Consider the following 21,172-nt stretch of genomic DNA (forward strand, 5'->3'; position numbering starts at 1 on the left):
TCTTCAGATTTTCACTGTAATTAGCAAGCTTTATGTGAGCTGGGTCAGAGCTGACAGCTTTTTTAGAAGACTGTGTTCTCCAGGCAGGAATGAGGAGAGATTTTTCTTCTGGGGATATTTATCTTGTGCCTTGTTTTGTTTCAAGGATTGCTCTGCTCATGCAGAGGTGGAATCCATAAGACAGGAGTGGCAGAACCACAGATTTCTTCTGAAGTCCCAGCAACAAAAGTCTGTGTCTGAAAATTCACAGCCAGACTTTTAAAAGTTCGCTTTGGATTTAAGTGTAATAATAATAATAAAAAAATGGCTTTTTAAGATTCCCATCTCATTTTGGCTGGCCTAGGATGAGAAAAGCCCATTAGTTAATATAAAATTGTTTTATTATCATTTACCTGGAAAGTCTATTTCCTTTAAAATCTAACAAACTTCCTGTTGAGTGCATAAGTAGAAGTGATGAATTGAAAATGGCAAAGGGTCAGTGTACAGAAATAAATGGTTAATTTCTATGTTTCTGTGACAGATGGTGGCAGTGATCTTTTGTCATGTAATGTAAGGTCTCTCACGTTTTGTATGTGTGGGTGATATGGCTGGTATTATCAAAAGCAAGGAAATCTCCCAGTTGAAATTAAGATTCTCTGCTACAGCATAGCAAATGTGATGTGGTCTTTGCGCTATGTGAGATGTACGTAAAGGCAGTCAAGGCAGTGCAGACAGTTGTGCTGGTACAAATGTCTACCTTTGCCAGTGGATACAAACACTCATATATATTCAGTAACACACATACTGTCCTTCACCACATAAAACTCCTGTTACTTTTGTGTTTGATCATTTCTGCTTTAATGTCCTAGGAAAAATATTCCAGTGATACTAGCTATATCTCATGATACTGGCGCATGGCCTGCATTAGCGCCCAAAGAAGCCCTCCCTTGTAAACTACTTGAGACTACTTCTGAGGAGCCAAATACTGAAGAGGAGGAATGATGGCAATATAGAATTAGGTTTCTAAGTAGGATGCCATAAATACTGATTTGGATTCTGTTTTATTAAATATGTTCCCAAGAATAAATGAAATTGCTTCTTGCAGTATATCCCAGCATTGGATTAAGTTTCAATGAAGGCTCTAATAAATGCACAGTTATGGGCAAGACGTAAGAGTTTCTGCTTGATAGAGTTCAGACTGATGCTCTCAGCAAGAATAAGATATTAGAAGGAGGAAACCCGAAAGCAGGGAACCTGAGAGTATTTGGGGAGGAAGAGAAAAAAGCAGATTTACATGCATTTGCAGTGAAATACAGCAACAATATTTTTCAGGGGAATTATGTTACAGAGCATTTGAGAATGCTTCCTCTTTCAGATCCTGATGGGAGTAAAACTTCTACTGTGCTGCAGAATGAGGTGAGCCCATTGAATAGTGTTTCTGTTCACTGTTAGTATCATAGAATCATAGAATCAGTTAGGCTGGAAGGGACCTCTGGAGATCATCTAGTCCAACCTCCCTGCTCAGCAGGGTCACGTAGAGCATGTTAGACAGGGTTGCATCCAGGCAGGCCTTGAATATCTCCAGAGAAGGAGGCTCCACAACCTCTCTGGGCAACCTGTTCCAGTGCTCCATCACTCTCAGAGTGAAGAAATTCCCCCTCACGTTCAGGCGGAACTTCCTGTGGTTGTAGGTGTCTGTTTACTTTTGAACTTATTGGGATTTTTATTAGAACTTTGGAAGGAAAAGGATGGAGAAACTTGAGGAACTGGTTAAAGACAGACATTCAGAACTTTGTTTTAGAGTGACTTCTTAAAAGATGATTAGGAGAAGATGGCTTAACTATATTCAAGGAGTTTGTGGGAGTAGAGATCTAATGAGAAACTTCATCAAAGGGCAGTGTACTGGGAGTGGTAAGAGGAAATTCTTAGCGGTGAATGGCATGGAAGAACCATCCAAGGGAAAATAGTGAGAGCTCAATTGTTTGAGTCATTTACAACAAACTAGAGAGACCTCTTAAATTCAGGTCTCATTTTAGGTGATTTAAGGACATAATAGAATATGCATGACCTTTGGAGTATATGTCCTTGATGACCCTATCTTTTCAGTCTAATTTCTAGGAATGCAAGATACATGCACGTCCTTCTTTCCCCAAATAAAGAATATGAAACAAAAGAAGCAACCTGAAACTAGGTAGAGGCGCAAGCCATCTGGGGAGATCAACAGGTGTTGTACTTCAGTGAAAGTGTAAAAATAGAGAGACCAGAGAAACCACACGAGGGCAAATGTTTTATTAGAAATGGAGCTTTTGGCCCAATATCCAGTGGTCAGGGACACAACTGAGCAAAATCACTGAAATAAACCAGGCAAATATGCAGCTCCAGTAAAGTAGGCATAAATTGTATCCAAATAAGACTTCAGACTTTCTGAAGCCATTTTCCATCACTGTTAATCTTGGCAGTTTCACGTAGTTAGCATCCATATTTAACAATTACAAATCATATTAAGAAAAGGTACATTAGAATGTTCTAATGTCTACCAAAGAGCATGCCATTTGGCAGTGATTCCCAACGTTTTTGACTTGCAATCAGGCATATACCTGCCAAATCATTAGTAGTGACCTGTGAGAATATGAAACATCATAAGATAAGTTTTTGGGAGGTTATGAAACAGAAAAAAAAAAGGAGAGTGATTTGTGAACCCTGTCAAACATGGGACTTGCAATTTGGGGAGGGAGGGTGGAGTGAGAGGCTCTGAAATTCTGAGCATGCCTCCTCTCTCATCCCTGGTTTGTATCATTCATGATATGGGGAGGGAGAGGAGATAGTGTTTTAATTCCCCAGCCTCTTCCCCATCCAGAAACACCTTCCTTTCCTCTATCATGTGGTCCTTGAATGTGAGGGGAACCAGCATTTCCTTCTTCCATCCTGACAGTTGCTTCTTAAGGAAACTGTTCTTTAGCTTTTCTAGCTCAGGAGCCTAGTGCTGTCTCTCTGCTGCTGAATGGGTATGATACTGCTTGCTGGGGAGGGAAAGAGCAAAGGACTGCCAAGGATTCTTGACCACACAGTTTTCCTGAGTTTGGCACTGTTCTCTGATTTCTTTCATTCTTTTTGTATTGGCAGTGGTGGTCCATTTGTCTCCTGTAGAATGGCTGATGGCTTTCCCTGTAATGACTCATCATCTAGGGAATTCCCTAAGCAGTGAGTCAAGATAGCAGGAAAACTGTTTGTCCCCTTGCTTAAACAAGGGACCTTGGCCATAGTTTAGTAGAAAAGCAATTAACTTTCAGTGTGTCTGGGCTTGTCCTGTCCTTTCCTAAAAGCAGGGCGTTTCAAGATTAGCTGTACAACCGATACGTCATTGATAAGGTTTTATTATTTATTTTCCCCTTGAAATGTGCTCCTCCTGATTTTTTTTACTTATTAGATTTTTTTTTTAGGCTGTATGTAAAGTGACTGATCTGAGAAGCATTCCAGGGTGGAGTAAAACTGACACTGACAGATATGAATTTGCCAGTATTGTAATGAAAAACAGTTTGCCTAAAGAAACAAGGCAGTCAAACTGGCGTAAGTAGTGTCAGTGCTGACTAACTTAACCCAGTGTTTATTGTTCTTCCTATAGACAGATTAATAGCTGTATGGTTTACAACCACGCATTACTAAATTTTGAATGCAGCCATGGGTATATTACAACAAAAACAAAAAACTTGAGTCCTCCATAGCTATACTCAGGAAAGATGAATTATCTTTGAACAGTCATCAGAATACCACGCATGTCAGCAGAAGTTAGCTGAAGTTCTAGATATTTGCATTGCCAGCTGATGTCAGATAGATTTGAGGTGCCCAGCTGCTCAGCATTTTTGAAACTGAGGTGCTTGCTGCATCTACTGACTTGCATTGGCTCATCCTAATGATCCTTCTCTCAGCATCTCTCCCCTATCCCATTTAAGCCAAGCTTTTCTTGTCACCCATTGCTGACTATTACACATTAGCAGATTTTATTACCCTGCAGAACAATAGGTTCTATTAAAAATACAAAATCAGTTTCATTTTTTTAATACATCCCCCCACCAGCAATTTGGATACTATTTTTTCACTCAAGCTTGGAATTGTCAGAAAGCTCAGATTGTGGACTTTGCCAGCACAAAATGTAGGTGGTTGCAGCTATGTCGGCATTGATACAACACTTGAGTGTTTTTTTTTTTTTGACTAAATTAATGTCATCAGACTTCGGTTGTTCTTGTTTCTCCACTCCTATCTCTTTAATGGAGTGGCTCATTTTAGTGGCCTTTTGTTTCTTCAAGTTATTCATAAACCTTTTTTAATTCTCTCATAGTCTGGCAAGTGTGGAGCTTGGAGTTAAATTCTGCTCCTATTGAGGTCAAAGAAAGAAATGTCTCCAGTAAACTTAGGACTGTCGAGTGAATCTGCTTGTAAGATTTTTCTGTGTTTCTCAGAACATGTTTCATCCTTTATTTTGGACACTCAGAGTGATTGTTATCTTTATGATCTAACTTACTTGATACTTGAAGATGCTTTCAAGAAGAGGGTGATGCTTCCCCTACAAACTTATTCCTTGTTTCCCAGGATCCTGGCTGTGGATTATGCAAATTTGAAAAAAGGGGAGACTTTGAATCCTGTTAGGGTATTTCTTTTTTTCTTTTTTTTTCTCTTCTATTTACACGCACATCTTACTAAAGACAACAAAGAAAATGGGCAACACCATTGGCAAATATACCTATTAAATGCGCTTACTGGAAATGTTTGTTCTGTTCATGAAAAATATACTGAGAATAGCGTTGTTCAGTTCGTGTAACATTAAATAGAAGTAGTACAGAGACAGCAGGGAGTGTCTGGGGATATCCTCCCAGAGGGAGGCAGTATGTACGGTGTGACTGATGCACTTTTGTACAATGGTGATCCCTGGGCACAGATTCTAAACTGACACTGGTATATGAGTAAAGTTGAGGGAAGGGGCATATTCCAATACAGAGAATTTGTCCTGGCTTTCCCTTTCATTCAGTGGATCTGTCATCCTTTTAACTGGTGATTGTAAAGTTGTGAACAAGTTCTGTAAATAGGAGTATTTCAGTATCATTTAAGTCTGCTTAGGACTTTTCCATATTCTTGCACTAAAAACAATGAGAGTAGTAAGATAATTCTTTTCTTCCAGAAAAACATGCTGGCAAGTAGATACCAAGCAGAGGCATCACTTTTTCCAGTGTCTCTGTGTGTATGTCTCAAACAAGTAATAATTTGCAGTGGCATGGCTACCCAGCTCTCCAAAAGCAAGCAAGATACTAAGTCACAGAATAATGTTGATAATTTTACCTGGTATCACCTTGCATACTGTGTGCTTGTGTGTGACTTCCATTGAATGGAGGCAAATGAAAGTTGCCAGCTTCCCCTGTATTTGTTGTGTTTTATTAAATGCTTACTTTCTCTCATGTTGTTGTTAGATGGAGAAAAAAAGTTTTAATCCTTGTAGTTGCTGGGAAATGCTTGGAAAATTTAACCCTTTATATTCAAAGCCCCCAAACTAAGAGGTTTTGAAAACAGTCCTTTTTAAAAATACCTCTGAATTTTGAGACCTCAGTTAACAGCCTTGATTGCCTGGGATTATCAATACTATTATTGCTCCAGAGCAGGTGATACATAAATGTTGGACCCTATGTGATGTGTTGTGTGCAGCATTGTCCTACAGGAAGATAACTTTTGAAGAAGATAACAAATGCAATCCCAAATCTTCCCAAATCCCAAATAAGATTTTGAGAGCTCAGTTTTCCTGATGAGGGAGGAGGAACCTTGTAGAAAACACTTATAAGAGGTTTTTGAAATTCCAGAGAACAGATTGTAAGTCTGGGAAGTTCAAGAGTAAGGCATAGAGATTTTGTATACATCTGAAAATCATATAGGACTCATGAAACCTATTTCTACCTAAAGCAAGAAGTATTTGGAGTAAAGGGTGAAGGGGATGAATTTAAGCAAGGAGCACTTGCACTCAGAAAACATCTCGATGTTTTTCTGTAGCCTGAAAAAAGAGGTTTTGTGAAAAAAATAGTAGGGAGGAATATGCTGAGTTGGAGATTGGCCAGTGTATTGGGCCAGCTGGCCAGTCTGTTCTTGTTACTGTCGATATATTCCTGTGACCTTCACTGTTCCATTTTCAAGAGTGTTGTTTTGCTGGCATTTACAGTTTAAGCTGGATTGGCATACAGGTAAGTGTTTGTCCTTTGGGTTTTGAAGGTCAGTTTATACTCCAAAATGTATTTTGGGTATTTGTGTCCGTGGGCAGCGAGGTAGTGCCAGATCTAACCTAATCACGTTAGTTCTGTAATCATGATGTTGTAGAAAGATTGTTGTGGTGCAGTGGCCTTATCCTGAGGGAGCTGGGTATGAAATATGCTAAGCCACAAAAGGCTTTTTGAACTTTTCCCTTCTCAAATCTGGTGGCTTCGTCTCATGACTCTGGTATTACATCTTATTTAATTTTCTTCTCTGTGGAAAATGGGAGATTGTAAAGGAGATCTTAAACGTAGGTGTGAAATTTGTATGCCAAAATTAAAGACCCCACTAATTCCACCAGTACTTCACGCCTGTGTTGAAAATCTGTGACTTTGTCGTAAATACAGCTCCTAGATGTTACATTAATACATATAATAGTCTTTAAAATATAGATTTGTTCCCTTAGTCATAATCAGTCATGATAGAGCTATCCTCAGAAATTTTTGGCAGTTGCTAAACTGCCAGAAGCAACTGCAGTTGCTTCCCTCCTAGGAAAGGAACTTTGCCTACAGTTCTTGCAGACATCACTCACAGTAGATGTATCTTGCCACTTGCAAAAGGCAGCCCTATTTTGAATGGTTCTTTGGTAATATGGGAATTGTCTTCCTCTTATACTATGAGCCCCTCTCTTCCACATCGTTTGTTGAGTAGGTGTCTGTCCCTGTTACAGAGATGCTCTGAGATCTGCTGATCCATCTGATGGATACCTTCCATCCTGGAAGGGCAGTTTTCTGTGATATGATCTGGACTTTATATCTCTTTCCTCTGTCCCACTACTTGCTCCTAGTGTTTTTTGCTAGTGGTTATGGGTAAATTGTACAGGAGAACAGTGTGGCAACAGTAGTTCACTGCACACCGAATCTTGCAAAAGGTTCTGGAGAGGAGATGGATTTGTACGTGTGTAGCCATAGGCAAGCAAACACTTTCTAGCAAACTTCAGGACACTTTGTAAGAGTGAAGTTACATCCTTTCTTTTTCCTGCCAGGGAAGAACAATTCCCAGATTGTAAGAATTCAAGCTCTGGAGCAGGAAGTGCTCCATTTAAGGCCTTAAAAAGAGCTGGCTGAGGATTGAAGAAGTTTGATCCAAGTTCCAATTGATGATTTCTGTCAAGTGCAGGAAATGCTTGTGAAAAAGTGTATTTAATAGGAAGCTGTAAGCTACAGTAGTGACAATCCAGCCTGAGACAGAGAGCCTGTGTGGGGCAGGCATGTGAGGAAAAGGGAGAATGTTGGCGGCGATCAAGTAGGGGATACCTTAATGGGGCTGATCCCTTTACATTAGTGATATGTTATTTCAGGGGAAGAGATGGTATTTTTATGAATCAGCAGATACATGAGGGTCACTAACTGTACAGTTAAACATGCTGATCAGAATGTAACTTTTGGTTGCTTGAATTTGACAAATGTCGTTATTTTAAAATGTTGTTGCAATTTTTTTAGTACACTTCAGTATAACAACACTTCGTTTGGCATCTGTAAGAAATAGAGAGAGCTTCAATTATCCTGATAAATAATTTCAGAGGGAGAAGCAACAAACATATGGACAAGGTACAAAACATGGTTCTGTCTGATACAAGGAGATATGGGAAGATGTATAATGCTATAGCGAAGTACTTGCAGTTGCCATGATGTGTGGTAGGAGAGAGAAGACTGTTCTAGAGGATGCTTCTGGTTAATTTAGTTATTCAGGCATTGTCCTGTGTCTGTCTGGGCAATACAGGACATTTTGCTTCTTTTTTGTGAAAAAAATAGTAGGGAGGAATATGCTGAGTTGGAGATTGGCCAGTGTATTGGGCCAATACATTTTGGCAATACATTTTGCCAAAATGTATTGGCAAAATAAAGGCAATACATTTTGCTTCTCAGGACTTACCTTTGAGGTGCCTCTGTTCTCCTTTCAAGGCTTCTGAGCCTGGCTACAGCTCCTCTGCCGAGGGCTTGCAGAAAGTGGTGTACTGGGCTGTGTGGGTGCCAATGTTGTGCCTCAGGTGTCTGAATGATACTGTGAACTTTACAGCACATCCTGCATGTGAATTTGGGCAGTGGGGAGTAGGCAATTCTCTCCTGGGGTGTTGGCATGGTGTGGGTGGTGTCCCTTCCAATAACATCTACGTATCGCCCTTTTCCTTAGGCTGTAGCTCTGCTCAGCTTGTATTTGCTTGTATACCTTCTTCTGAGGCTAATGACAGGAATGGCAGGATGTTGGGTTAAACTAAGTCTCCTAGATTTAGCTGCAATCTTGTCTCACAGTAGCATCTTTCTTCTATTTTCCTCTTTTCTCTAAGCTTTCCCCTACAGACAGCTAATTTATCCCTTCCCCCACATCCTGTCATACCCGGGAGAGCATGTCATAAGGAATTAATGGTTGAAAAGGCCTGGGAGAGGCTGCTCCTTTGGAACAGTCTCTCCTTTCTGTGACTGGGATGGCCCCTTTTGTGTGCCCCTTTTGTGTCCTGTCCAAATCCCCTCCCCCTGGCCATTCAGTGAGTGCCAGAGGATAGACCAGTGGCCCAGTGCCTTTCCAATCTCAGCTCCAGCAGAGCTGTGTCTGATGCCATCAGCTGTGTGGAGAGGGAGGTTCCCACAGGCAGCTGAGGCTCCAGGACATTCCTGAGTTGCTGCTGCAGCACTTGGTCCCTCCTGTTTCTCGGTGGCAGGAGGGAGAAGGTTTCTGTGCTGCTGTGCTTGCTGGCAGATAGCTTCCTTTGCTCCCATCTCTGTGCAGCTCTCCCATGGTTCTGACAGCATCACTCACCCTTGTTCCTAGTCTTCCTTCTCACAATTCACATACAATCTCCTCAGAATAGGGATGATGTCACTTCCTTCCAAAGTGCATGGGGGTGTGGAAGGGGGAAAGTCACGACCCCTGGCTCACTCTGAGCAGCCCCCGTTGATTAAATGAGGTTGCTGTCTGGGGCGGGGGGGGGGGGAAGGAATTGCTTTGAAGATAATGCCTGGCTTTGTCAGTAGACAGTCACCAAGCCACCCTTTCCTTTTATGACTGGGATTTTCAGTGGCTGCAAGAAGAGTTTGCTTTTCCCTCTTTCACGTGTGATGTCTTATCTCTGTGGATATGTACTTTTCCTGAAACACACTTATGGGAGAGAAGAATATGCATCAGCTGGACCAGACATCATGTAAGAGCTTTGCTTCATGTAGGTCTCTCAGATCTGAAGGTCAGAGGTCTGGACTTCTTGCTTTCAGAGCTTGTGCCTGCATGTCCTTCCCCCTAATTTGGGTGTTGGGAGCTTGGGGCTTCTTGCACCAGGGTTCAGGTTTCAAGGATCTGGGAATTTTTCATTCTTGTGTGCAGTGATTTTAGAGGCAGCATAAGAAGTTCCTTGCTGTTGCAAAACTAGGGTCAGTGGTCTCAGGGCTGTTTGTACTCTGACCTGCACTTTTTCTCCCTGTTCATTTATTAGATCCTGTCTTCATGCTTCTTAAAACATAGCTGTTGAGATCTTGTACCCTAGGATTAAGCCAAAGACTCCTCACACTAAGAGCATTAACTTCTCTTTTTTGGGGAGGGAGGGTGCGGTGATAGGGACGGTGGTTTATAGTCATTCATCTTTCTTGTTTCCAGTCTGGGGGCAAGGCCCCAGACATCCTGGTTTGCATCTAGTGTTGATAATTCTAGAAAATTATTTAGAATTCTTTCGGCAGTGTACTGGGAGCCTGGTAGGAAGATGGCTAAGAGTAGCAGTCCCACTGTGAGTATTTCTGATGTTTGGCAGTGAATGACAGGCTATTCTGCTCTGTCTCCATCTGTTGCTCTGCGTAAGGAATTTACTTTAGATGTTCACTTCTTGCAGATACACTGCTTCTTGATCTGGCAGAGGGTGGTAAAAACATACAGAGTACAACTGCTTGCATTTCTAGAGGTGGAAAAGTTGTGAAAAGTGCACTGGTGGGATTCAGACATAAGCCAAGGGATGGTGGGAACTGTGCACTGAGATTTAGGGTAGACTGAGAGGCACTGCAGTGGCCAGAAACAGAGTAAATGAGTGTACTGAAAAGCATGTCTACATATACTGAGGATTAGCAGTCCTCAAGTATTCAAGATACAAGTGCTACCATACAGGTGGTACGTGATAGGCAGACAAGTTATTCATAGCAAGGCTAGCGGTAATCGCCATATGGCAAGAAGAGAAAGCAATTTGAAGGTAAAGCTGCCATGTACTGAATGCTCTGATTATTATGTGCTAAGGAAAAGTGAATCCAAATGCTGTTGCAGTTTCACATTTTGTTTTGTTTGCAGAATATAATGTTTGCTCTACTGAACTGAGTAACAAACTTGAAGTGTGTCAGGATATTAACTGTGGAGTCTGAAAAGTGTGAAAGACTTTTACAGTTATTCAGTACTTTGTGACTGAAATGTATAGGGAGATCTAGTCCTCCTGTGCTAGGGCTCAGCTGAGCGTCAGTATAGGAGAAGAGAAACTTGCATGTTCTGTGATACTTTGCCTAGTAGGTAGCTCGTTGGGATAACCAAATCTGACTGGTGAACAGGTTTTGGTGTGATGGGGCAGCTTGTGTTACTGCAGCTGTTTTGTGCTGTGATACAGTTTATATGGTCTGTCATAAAACCACCACTTGTGTGACTTTGAAGAAACAAATTAGTTTAAATGTGATCATATCACTCTTCCAATTTTGTTAGCCAGAACATTAGAATTTAGTACATAATATACAAGTTACAGTTGTTTTTTATATGGTGCATGAGGTACAGCAGGTGACGTCCCCTCTGAAATGTTGATGGAAATCCTGATTACATCAGAAGTAACAAATATGGATGTTTTCATTTTTGCCTCTGTGAACTTAACAACAAATTACCAGATCATGATGAAGAGTAGTTATTACTTCAGAGATGCAACCTGGGAATGGTGTGATTGGTGCAAGTCATGACTAGAGTACCCTGGCAACAGCTTGTGAACGTGAAGGATGGGGAGGTAGTAATTAGGAACTGAAAAGGTTGAGAAAACTCAGGAGGTGTACCAGCTCATAGCAGACTCTAAATGGTGGCTGAGGACAAGGGGAATGGGCTAATGTGTGGTGTCCCCTGCTCTGTCGTAGCATAGAAGGGTGCAGGTCAGCACAGAAGTGTTATGGCAAGTTTTAACATGCTAATGTATATTTTGGCCAAGTGAGGGAAGGCAGTGTTAGGCAGTAAGAGAAGAGGCTGGCGGGAGGTGCACCTGTAGGAGAACATGGTGATAGGAGTTTGTACAGAGTTCAGGCTGGTATAACCTGTCAAAAGCACTCAACACTGACTGATTGCCAACACAGAGCCCTAACAGGATTCCAAGTCAGCTTGTGAAGTGGAGCTGGGTGAGTGTTAACTTTGTGCAGTGTGAGTTACACACCTTTTTCACCTAGTACTCACTCTTTAAGCATTTAATTCCTTAAATTCTTTTGCTCTATCATTTTTGAGCATACTATGCCCCCTGGTGCTAGATGAAAGTTCTGCCATCTATGGCATAAAATATGATAACTCTCAGGTGTGCCCTTGCTGGCATGTGGTTGTGGCTGTGAATGGCTTTTTTGTTGTTGGGGGAGAGGTCAGCAGCATCTTTGATTCTGTTATTTCTTTTCCAGGAGGTGAGTGTTGTGCCTGCTGAACCTCTTCAGACCCGCTAGCCATGCCAGGGATTGTAGTGTTCCGCCGTCGCTGGTCCGTAGGCAGTGATGACCTTGTTTTGCCAGCCATCTTCCTTTTCCTACTTCATACCACCTGGTAAGCAAGAAGAGCAGGTGCTAAAAAGCATGATACTTACTTTGAACTGTCTCATGAATTCTTCTTATGCCTCCTGTTTCTTGCAGCAAAAAAAAAAAAAAAAAAAAAAAAAAAAAAAAAAAAAAAAAAGCTTATACATGCAGCTGGAGGGCTTATATGGGCATTTCTGACAGATACCAGTGTATTCCCAGCTTTTGATTCTTTGGATCTATGCTATTTAAAGTTCTAGTTCCAGTGTCAGAGAGGAAATCTCACTAGAATTTCCTGACTCCTCCTGTGCTATCCAGGTTTGTCCACTGTAATTTGGGTCTGTGTTTCTGTACAGAGGCTCAGGGCAAATGACTGAAGTAGCAGACCCCATGGAATAGCATGGCTTGACAAACATTGTCAGATTGTTCTAACTAGGGCAGCAAGGTCTTTACATGATTTGTGGGGAAGAGAGTTCCAGAACAAATTAATATAGACTATAAGGAGCTGAATTAGCTACCAGGAAATGAACGGGATGCTGAGGATCTTCAGTAGCATTGTTGGGAGAATAAGCATGGGATATTACATGCAGCTTTGTTTGACTTGCTGTTGATAACAAGCTGGTTTGTGATTGGCAGGTTTGTGATCCTCTCTGTGGTGCTCTTTGGGCTGGTGTACAACCCTAACGAGACCTGCTCACTTAACCTGGTGGACCACGGCAGAGGCTACCTGGGCATCCTGCTCAGCTGTATGATTGCAGAGGTGGCAATCATCTGGCTCAGCATGCGAGGCAGTATCCTGTACACAGAGCCCCGGGACTCGATGCAGTATGTGCTTTATGTCAGACTAGGTAAGAGACAGTGGCCTGAGGCCTCCTAATGACTCACTCTCCACACTACCATCTGTTACCCAAAAAGACATCTCTCCCTACACACTGACAAACACATAGCTCCTGAAGGACATCCAGATGGCCACTTGTATGTGATATACATCTGAATACATCATGTATACTGCACCCTGTCATTGCTGTAAGACTTTCATGCAATGTCCCGAATATCTTCCTAGCAAACCTTTAACTTGTCACCCTCATTGTGATGCAGGCACATCACTTTCCTCTAACAAAATATGCTCCCCTTTTGCCTTGCAATAGAGATCTCCTATAGTGAGATGCATCTATACCTCTCTCCAATCTCTTTCCACAAGATTTCCTATAATAGAGACATATCCCCATGTAAATCATGGCTGTTCTCATCCTGAGGCATGTACATGTCCTCACCTGTCACAGGCATTTAAGCCTGCACCTACTTACCTTGAGAAATGTGTTTGACCTCTTGACTTATATGTGTGATGCATCTCTCCATCCACCAACCTGCACTTTGATACTCTACCTCCAGGCACCATGAGATAAATAGGTGTACCACCTGCTCACTCATTGCATCTTCTCTCCTGGACGTTGGTCTTGAGTGAGTTCCTGTCTCACTTACCCACTTTGAACCTTGAAGAGCTAGATCAGAAAAAGGATTTTTCCTTTATTTCTTATACATGGTTTTCCCTTTTAGCTTTTCTCCCCTCCTCTCTCTCTTTCCCTTCTTTGAGGTACAGAATGAGATCAGACTTTTCTGTCCTGAATGAGGGGTTTGTGGGGGTGAGCTGTTTTTTTTAGAGAATCTGAAGAGAAAAACTTACAGAAAGGTAGATCAAGCCCCTTCCAAACAAAGCGTCTCATGGCTTATTCTGTTTTTTTGCTGTATTGTTTTCGTGCAGAATTTATTAAAAACTGGGTACCCTTGCTTGAAAGCTCTGTCTGAGCGACATTTCAGCCTTAGAGTGCTAACTGCAATCATTAACATGAAAAGCAAACAAATCCCCCTCCCTCAGGAAGCATGTAGAGCCTGACAGTTTGAGTAACACTGTGTTAAAACCAGACAAAATGGGGCAAGGGAAGGAGAGAGAATCCAGAGAGCCATTTTCCTACGTAAGTATCATCCTTGTCTGCCTTAAACTATGCCTATGTTTGGAGTCTGTATTTACACTTTATCTTGGATCTTGTATATGCTTATTTTGTGTGTGTTTTTTTTTCTTTTTAACTGCAATGGTTTTATCAGCTCTTTTACGATAGATATAGGAGTGGGACTCTAGTGTAGACAAGGTCAATGTGACTGTCCCATTTTAAGCATGTGCTGTGTAATGCATAAGAATCTAGGGAAATCTTTTCATTACAAACTGAAGAAGGTCTTGTCTGTGCTACTGCTGCATCTGCCCTGCAGTAGATAATCTCAGAGGGGAGACAAGCCAAGGTAGACAAGGCCTAGTGCAACTTAAAAATATAGGCTGCACTGATAAGGAATCAGATTCAGCCTTGATTCCTTGCCCAAAGCTGTTGAAAACTGTATTTGATATGTCATTCCTTGAACTGGTCTTTCCAAGATGTTGAGAGTCCACAGTAAGATGCCTGGAAGGATAAACTGTGCCAAGATACTGAACTGAATAGATGGGAAGATAGATGGTTGGGATCTGCTAGGCTGGAAAATAGGTTCAGTGAGTTCCGTCAAAAACTTGCTAATTGTTACTAAGTAAGTGAGCTAATTACTTTCTCTGTAACTTATATCCCATCCATTCTTTGGGTTTGTAATGCATAGGGAAAGTGTGGTCACTTTAAAGCTGTGTTTCCAAACATTTTTTTCCAATGAGCCGCTGTTAGCCCTCAATTTCTTGATTGTTATCATGCTAACATGGAGAACTAAGGAGCCAATAAATGTGTCCTTGAAGACTGTGTCCTGGGAACTATTGCTGTAAGGACTACAAAGGGTGGAGGTGCTGTGAAAATCTGTGAAGTGTAGTAAACAGAAATAATTCTGAGTACATACCACCTCCTGTAATTTCATCTATTGTTTTGAATCAGGCCAGCTGTTTGAGGTGATTAAGACCTAGATACTGCTACACAGTGCTTCTTGGTACATAGAGAAGTCTTTCCACTGAAGTGAGTGGAAGATGGCTCTCTGAATCATGCCTCTGATGCAGCCTAGAGCACTTGCAGCTCTGTACATATGTGGTCCTTGCATTACTTAGGAGCAGTGAATATGAAAGAGACATTACTTTTTTTGGCTCATTTTCTTGAAGGTTGCCCTCCAAAGCACTGGGACCCAGTTATGTAGTAGTTAATCCTATGCAACTTTCCTGCTAGAGTAAAGAACCTGTCACAGGGAAGTATTTAGTTGCCAACTCTTAGCACTCTGCACAGTGTTCTTGTGCATTCTCTACAAAAGACGGGGATAGGCAATTGTTGATTATGAGTGAGATGCTGCTACTATCCATAGTGTTCTTTTTGTTTCAGCTATCTTGGTGATCGAGTTTGTGTATGCTATTGTGGGCATCATTTGGCTAACACAGTACTACACTTCATGCAATGATATCACTGCGAAGAGTGTCACTTTAGGTATGTATTTGGAATGTGATTTGTGTGCATGCCTGAGTATGCAGAGACATCCTCTTGACTTAGAGAGCTAATCCATTCATGCATATGGGGACTGACTGTTGAAAGTGGATTGTAGCTGTAGATGGGATATCTTGAGATGTTACTGCTCAGAAAAATTGTCGTATTCATTTTTTTTGTGCTGTCTGCAATGAGACAGGAATCCATGTTCCTATGGAAGGGTCTGTTCAGTGAATCTGAAAGGCCTAGTTACCCTGTAGTTCACCATGGCTTTACTATTTTCCTAGAATTCATTTTGAATCTCAGTCAGTCTCCTGGGGGCACCTGATGCTAGTGTTGCAGTCCCCCTAGACACTCAACATGTCCTTTATGATCTTCTGAATGGATAATCTCCCAAAACAGCTGAAAAAAACTAGTTGTGGTCAGAAGACTTTCCAGAGGATTTTCTTTTGCTACAAGTGGCTGCAAGAGTATTTGGGGTAGCTTTCTCTATCTGCCTTGCAGCACTGGAGAGGTGGATGTGATGTGCGTGGAGAAGAACAGGAGATGGCACTGCCAAGTCTTAGGAACAGAGCACCTAACTTCTCTTTTTTCTTTGCAGGAATGGTAGTGTGCAACTGGGTTGTCATCCTGAGTGTCTGCATCACTGTCCTGTGCGTCTTTGACCCAACAGGGCGGACCTTTGTCAAGCTGCGTGCTACAAAGCGGAGACAGCGCAACCTCAGGACATACAACCTGCGGTAAAGCAGCATTTCTGGATGTGCACCCTGCTTTCTTCAGTTCTTGCCATTCTTCCTGCCTTACTTTGGGGAGCATTCAGTTTCAAGCACTGCTTCCCGTTACTGTTGAGGATTGTTTTGGAAGAATGCAGTTCAGACTGTTGGGTGCTATGTGGGGGCATCTGTATTCAAAGGAGGCAAAGCAACATGAGATTTGGCTGGATCGTATGTTATTCAGTGGATTTGTAAATTCTTATAAGCCCTTTTTGCCACAGTGCTGATCACAACAGCTTGTTTGTTCACCCTGTGACACTTGTGTTTTGCCTAGTAACAGTGAGGCAGTACTTAGACTTAACTTAGGTCAAGATAGCATCTTTTTCGAAAGCCTCTTCTTTCTTTGTTTTTATCTTCTTCAAAATACCAACTTCTGGCCTGAGATGTCTTATACATGGGGTTGACTAAGAAGCAATTTCTTTTGTGTTGGCAGTTAGATGTTTTAATTAAGAATTGATTGCATCTTTGTAAGCTACCCAGATGGGGATATGAAAGCTTTTTTTTTTTTTTTTTTTACCAAGGAAGGCATTAAGGCATTTTACAGAAGTCTTCTCCTCTTCTCTTCCTGACGCCCCCTCCCCCCCCCCCCCCGCGTTTCCCCCCCCAATACTGGGACAACAAAAACAGGCTTTGTTTTTGTATGCAGTCTTGACATATGTCGCTGTCGGCAAAGAATGTGGCTTTGTCAGGCTGAAGGCCTGAATGTGGCTTTGTCAGGCTGAAGGTTTTGAATGAAGAAATGAGACTATTTAAAAATACTCTGGAAATCATGAATTTCTCTTTGAGAACATATATTCAAGGAGTGTTCCATAGTCCTTCAGAGTCTTGAAATGGGATCCTTCAGATTGTCTTGGTGAGATAAAAATCTTCAGACTTTTCTGGGGGCAATGCAGCAAGTACAGATATGTTTGAGAGAACTTGTTTCTTCCTGCAATGTGATATGGCACTCTTCCTTACCTTCTGAATATAGCACTAACACTAGTTTTGTCTTGAGTGTTTAGGATTAATGCCCTGTTAGGCTAATGTGTGCAACTGTTTCATTGTAATCAGGACATTCCCAGGGAGCTCTGATTGAAGAAGCTGTGCTAAGATACTGTAGATCTAGGACCCCATGTTAAATTAGAGCTGTTTGACTTGATCCATTCTTCTCCTCGGAGGAAACTAAGTGCCACAGGTTGCAAAGTTCTTTATGTCTGAGAACTTAAAAAGCAAAACAAAACAACCAAGTCATCTCCTCTGTGCAGATTTTTGAGATTCCAGAACACTTACGGTAGGTATTTGTCCCTTTAGTCCTGACCAGATTTTTCCTCCAGGCCTATAGCATTTCAGTTAGTAATGTGCCTGCTGTTTGTGGATTTCCACTCTAGAAATGGAGTGTTAACAGATGTTAATAACTGTGGGGTAGAATGTGAAATGGAAACATCAGATGTTACTGTGTATTCAGTAACAAGCATTTCCAAAAGGAATATTTTGAAATTCTCCACAAGTTTCTGAGGACCAGCCATTCCTATTGAGATCTCTCAGTTTGAAGTAATACACACCTTTTGTACAACAGTGTATAGCATGGAAAGCTATAACCTGACTTTGTATTACACTTAAAATCTGAGTTGTATTTCCTCTATCTTAACTCATGAGAGAACTTGACTTGTTTTTCACACTAAGAAGACACATAATTTTGGTAGCTTCCTTTTTGTAATACACTTCCGTAGCTACTGGAGTCTTACTCAATAGTTTTTCTTTCCTAGTGGCATCTTGATGTGTGTGGGCTTTCTGTGTTCTTGCTGGGCTAAAAAATAACACAAGAAAAGGCCTAACTTATTTTGCTGATAGTTTTCTAAGAGAGTTGCTTTAAGGCCCATATTAAACATGTGGAAGTTCAATATTAGGAGGAAAAAAAAGAAGTATTTGGGAAAACTTGGAGTGAAAATAGCTCAGAGCACACTTGTTTTCTCAACCTCTGTGGTGACGTTGTGAAGTTCTTAGCTGCCTGAGTTCTTTTGGCATTTGTGGAGCAAACTAATCATTGCCAGCTCTGTCTTAGGACAGCCATATTCCTGTTCCACTTTTTGAATCTTACTTGGAGGTTATGGATAGTTGTTGTTTTAAAATGTTAAGATGTGAGAAGATAGATTACCTAGCAAAATCCTGACCTTCCATTGCAGGTAAATACTCCTTTGTCAGCAAGTTTTTCTTCTCATTCTCTGCTCTTGGGCTTTTCCTGATGTGATCATCTGACAGCAAATGAAGTGTTTTTTATCAGTCTGACCCATGTTAAGTTAGTCTGTATTGACATTAAAAAGAAGACCTTGCATTAGAGAAGCTGTGGGTTGCAGGTATACTAGTCAAAAACAAGGCAATGTTATCCTGCAAGTGTAGTAACAAGGACAAGCTCACAACAGTGAACTCACCTATACTTCATTTTAAATAAGGTTGTTCAATTAGCTAATTTTGAAGCTGAAATTGAAATATTATGTACACTAAATGTGGTTGAGTTGAACCTATTCTATTCAGGATTTTTTAACCTTTTTTAAATTAAAAGAGAACCTTCTGGTTGTTTTCCTTTCCTGATTAGAGTTATGCACTATGCTTGAATGAAGAATGCAAATTGCTATATATAAATGTTTTGCCAAATAAGCTATTTCTTAGAAAAAACTTGTCTCTTATAGTAAGTGCTCACAGCCTTTTTTTGGCCTGCCTCTCCTCCAGAAGTAAGTTCTCTTACTAGTAGTGGCAGTAAATCCTAGGATATGGTGCAGCTACCAAGTTACCATTAGACTGTCCTTCCATCTGGAGGGCCAAGTGCTCTTAGACATCCTGCTTCCAGTAGATCATAGAATAGCAGTAGCCCAATTACAGCCATCCCATTCAGGCAGGACAGCATGTATATAAGTACTGAAACTTTCTCCTGACCAGAACAGCTAGATCATTAATGACCTCATTTCCCTATAACATGAGCTGCATTCTTGTCTATATAAAGTGTCCTTGGTTCTCCTAGACCAGCATAAGTAAGAACATCGCTTAGTATGCATGCTACTAGTGACAGAGAATAGGCTGCTTGCTGTATGTATTGGATCCTACTGTTGTTCATGTGCAAACATATTCTTCTGCCTGACTCTGTGGGTATACCTACCCTTTACTTCTTTATTGTAGGCATCGCCTGGAAGAAGGGCAAGCCAGCAGTTGGACACGCCGACTCAAAGTTTTTCTTTGCTGCACACGAACAAAAGATTCCCAGTCGGTAAGTACCAAGGATCTTTCCTATCAGAGAGTAACTTCCTTGTATGGCTGACGATACATGGAACTCAGCAAACCACAGCAATGTGGGATTCCCATATCAAGACTGAATGTGTGTCTTGTTGTGTGGATGTTGTTTGAGATCTAGGTGCGTCAGTGAGCCTTAACAGTAGTGTATGCAGGAACTGGAAATGCCCTCCAAGAAGCAGCAAGCTGAGTACTTGCAGAGAGAACAGGCTTGAGGGTTTGCTGTATGCTTATTCATTTTCCTTCCTTCGAGACGGAGTAGTCTGGCAGAAGAATTGCATTCATGTAGAAGGGCACCTGGATCAGAGATCCATGCCTAAATACAAGGCAATGTTCTACTCTAGATAAAGGTGTAACATCCTTGAAGAGCACAGCTATCTTTTGAAAATGGCCAATATTAACCTTCCAATTTTGAATATTACAGTACACTCTCTGGAGGGCACATTAGTAGCCCTGAAAAGCAAGGCTTTCAGTTTTAAGCTCTTATTTCCCCTGAAGCTATTTTTTACCTTACTGCTGCAGTGAACTTTTAAGGTGTTTTTTTTGTTTTTGTTTTTTTTTGTTTGTTTGTTTTTTGTTAGACCATGTTTGGTCTCAGCATTTGACAGCACTTTTTGTGGTCAGCTTCACAGTTTCTCCTTTGTCAGATAGTTTGCTTAAGTAATTTTTCCTATTGTTTGTGTCTGTCTCAGAGGAAAAGCAGGAAAATAGACAAGAACAGGCAAAAGAATGCTTCTAGACTGCTAATGGATCAAAACTACAACTTAATCCATGAATTCAAATGAAAATTATTGCTTTGAAATTTTCGTGTGCTACAGTCGGAATTCCCATGCAGATATCTATCCAACAGAGCAGACTAAGGGGCTTGATTTTGTTTCCATAAATATTAGCAGTTCCTCCATATCTAAGGCAGTAAAAGCCGGTTTGTGCCTTAGGGTAGAGTTCAACAGGAGTCTGAATAACCTACTAGAGAAGTGAATAATAAGATGACAAATTTTGGTGTTGACTTGGTAATATTTAGATTGGTCAGAATTATGAATATTTGAGAACTCTTCCTGAATGACTAGGCAGAACCAGGCAATTGTTACGAATGATAGATGAAAGTCATAATACAGAAGGATGAGGTGAAGCACATCTGAAGAAACAGTTTAAATTACTTGCGTACACTGGTTCTGAATTAGTTACAACCTCTCAGGAAAAGAGCAAGGAGTTATCAAGGACACCTCAAAAAAGACATCTGCACAACAATGGCCAAAGAAACTTAAAAGCTTCAGTAGAAGAGCACAGAAAATGACGTGGAAAACACTGATGGACTGACTATATCAGTGATACGTCCTCACTAAACACAGCATAATGTCTGGTCTCCTTAAAGATGCAGCAGAAAAAGGAGCACGTGGAAGTGACGTGAACTTATATAGGAAGAGAAATGAGACTGAGATTTTAATGTCAGCAGTGAAGATGTAATAAAATGAAGAGCTGTGTAAAATGATGAAAACTGAGGTGAAGCCTACCTGAACATCTATGTTTATCATAGAAGGCAAGATTAAAAGGAACTGTTGGCCAGAATTATCCTCTGGATGAAGTTTCCAAAGTGTGAATGGCGGCAGGAGTCGTCATAGTCCTTTTGTAGAAATTCATCAACAAGTGCTGGCACACTGGTCTTCCTGATGACATGCTCCTGGAAAACTGCATGAAATACCACCATGTTCCCAGGGAATTTACCAGCCCCAACCTCTTCTCC

At 41.2% G+C, this 21,172-nt stretch overlaps 1 protein-coding gene across 1 annotated transcript in view; it reads left to right on the forward strand.

Annotated features, from left to right (window-relative positions):
* Positions 1 to 21,172, forward strand: part of DAGLA (diacylglycerol lipase alpha) — a 74,588-nt gene that overhangs the window by 18,137 nt on the left and 35,279 nt on the right. Inside the window, exons 3-7 of the mRNA XM_062576568.1 lie at positions 11,859 to 11,997; positions 12,603 to 12,814; positions 15,299 to 15,400; positions 15,999 to 16,137; positions 19,321 to 19,408. Of these exons, the coding sequence (XP_062432552.1) occupies positions 11,903 to 11,997; positions 12,603 to 12,814; positions 15,299 to 15,400; positions 15,999 to 16,137; positions 19,321 to 19,408 (636 nt within the window). The 5' untranslated portion in view covers positions 11,859 to 11,902. The remainder of the gene's footprint in view (positions 1 to 11,858; positions 11,998 to 12,602; positions 12,815 to 15,298; positions 15,401 to 15,998; positions 16,138 to 19,320; positions 19,409 to 21,172) is intronic.

This window comes from Rhea pennata, chromosome 5, assembly GCF_028389875.1.
Source record: "Rhea pennata isolate bPtePen1 chromosome 5, bPtePen1.pri, whole genome shotgun sequence".
NCBI lineage: Eukaryota > Metazoa > Chordata > Aves > Rheiformes > Rheidae > Rhea > Rhea pennata.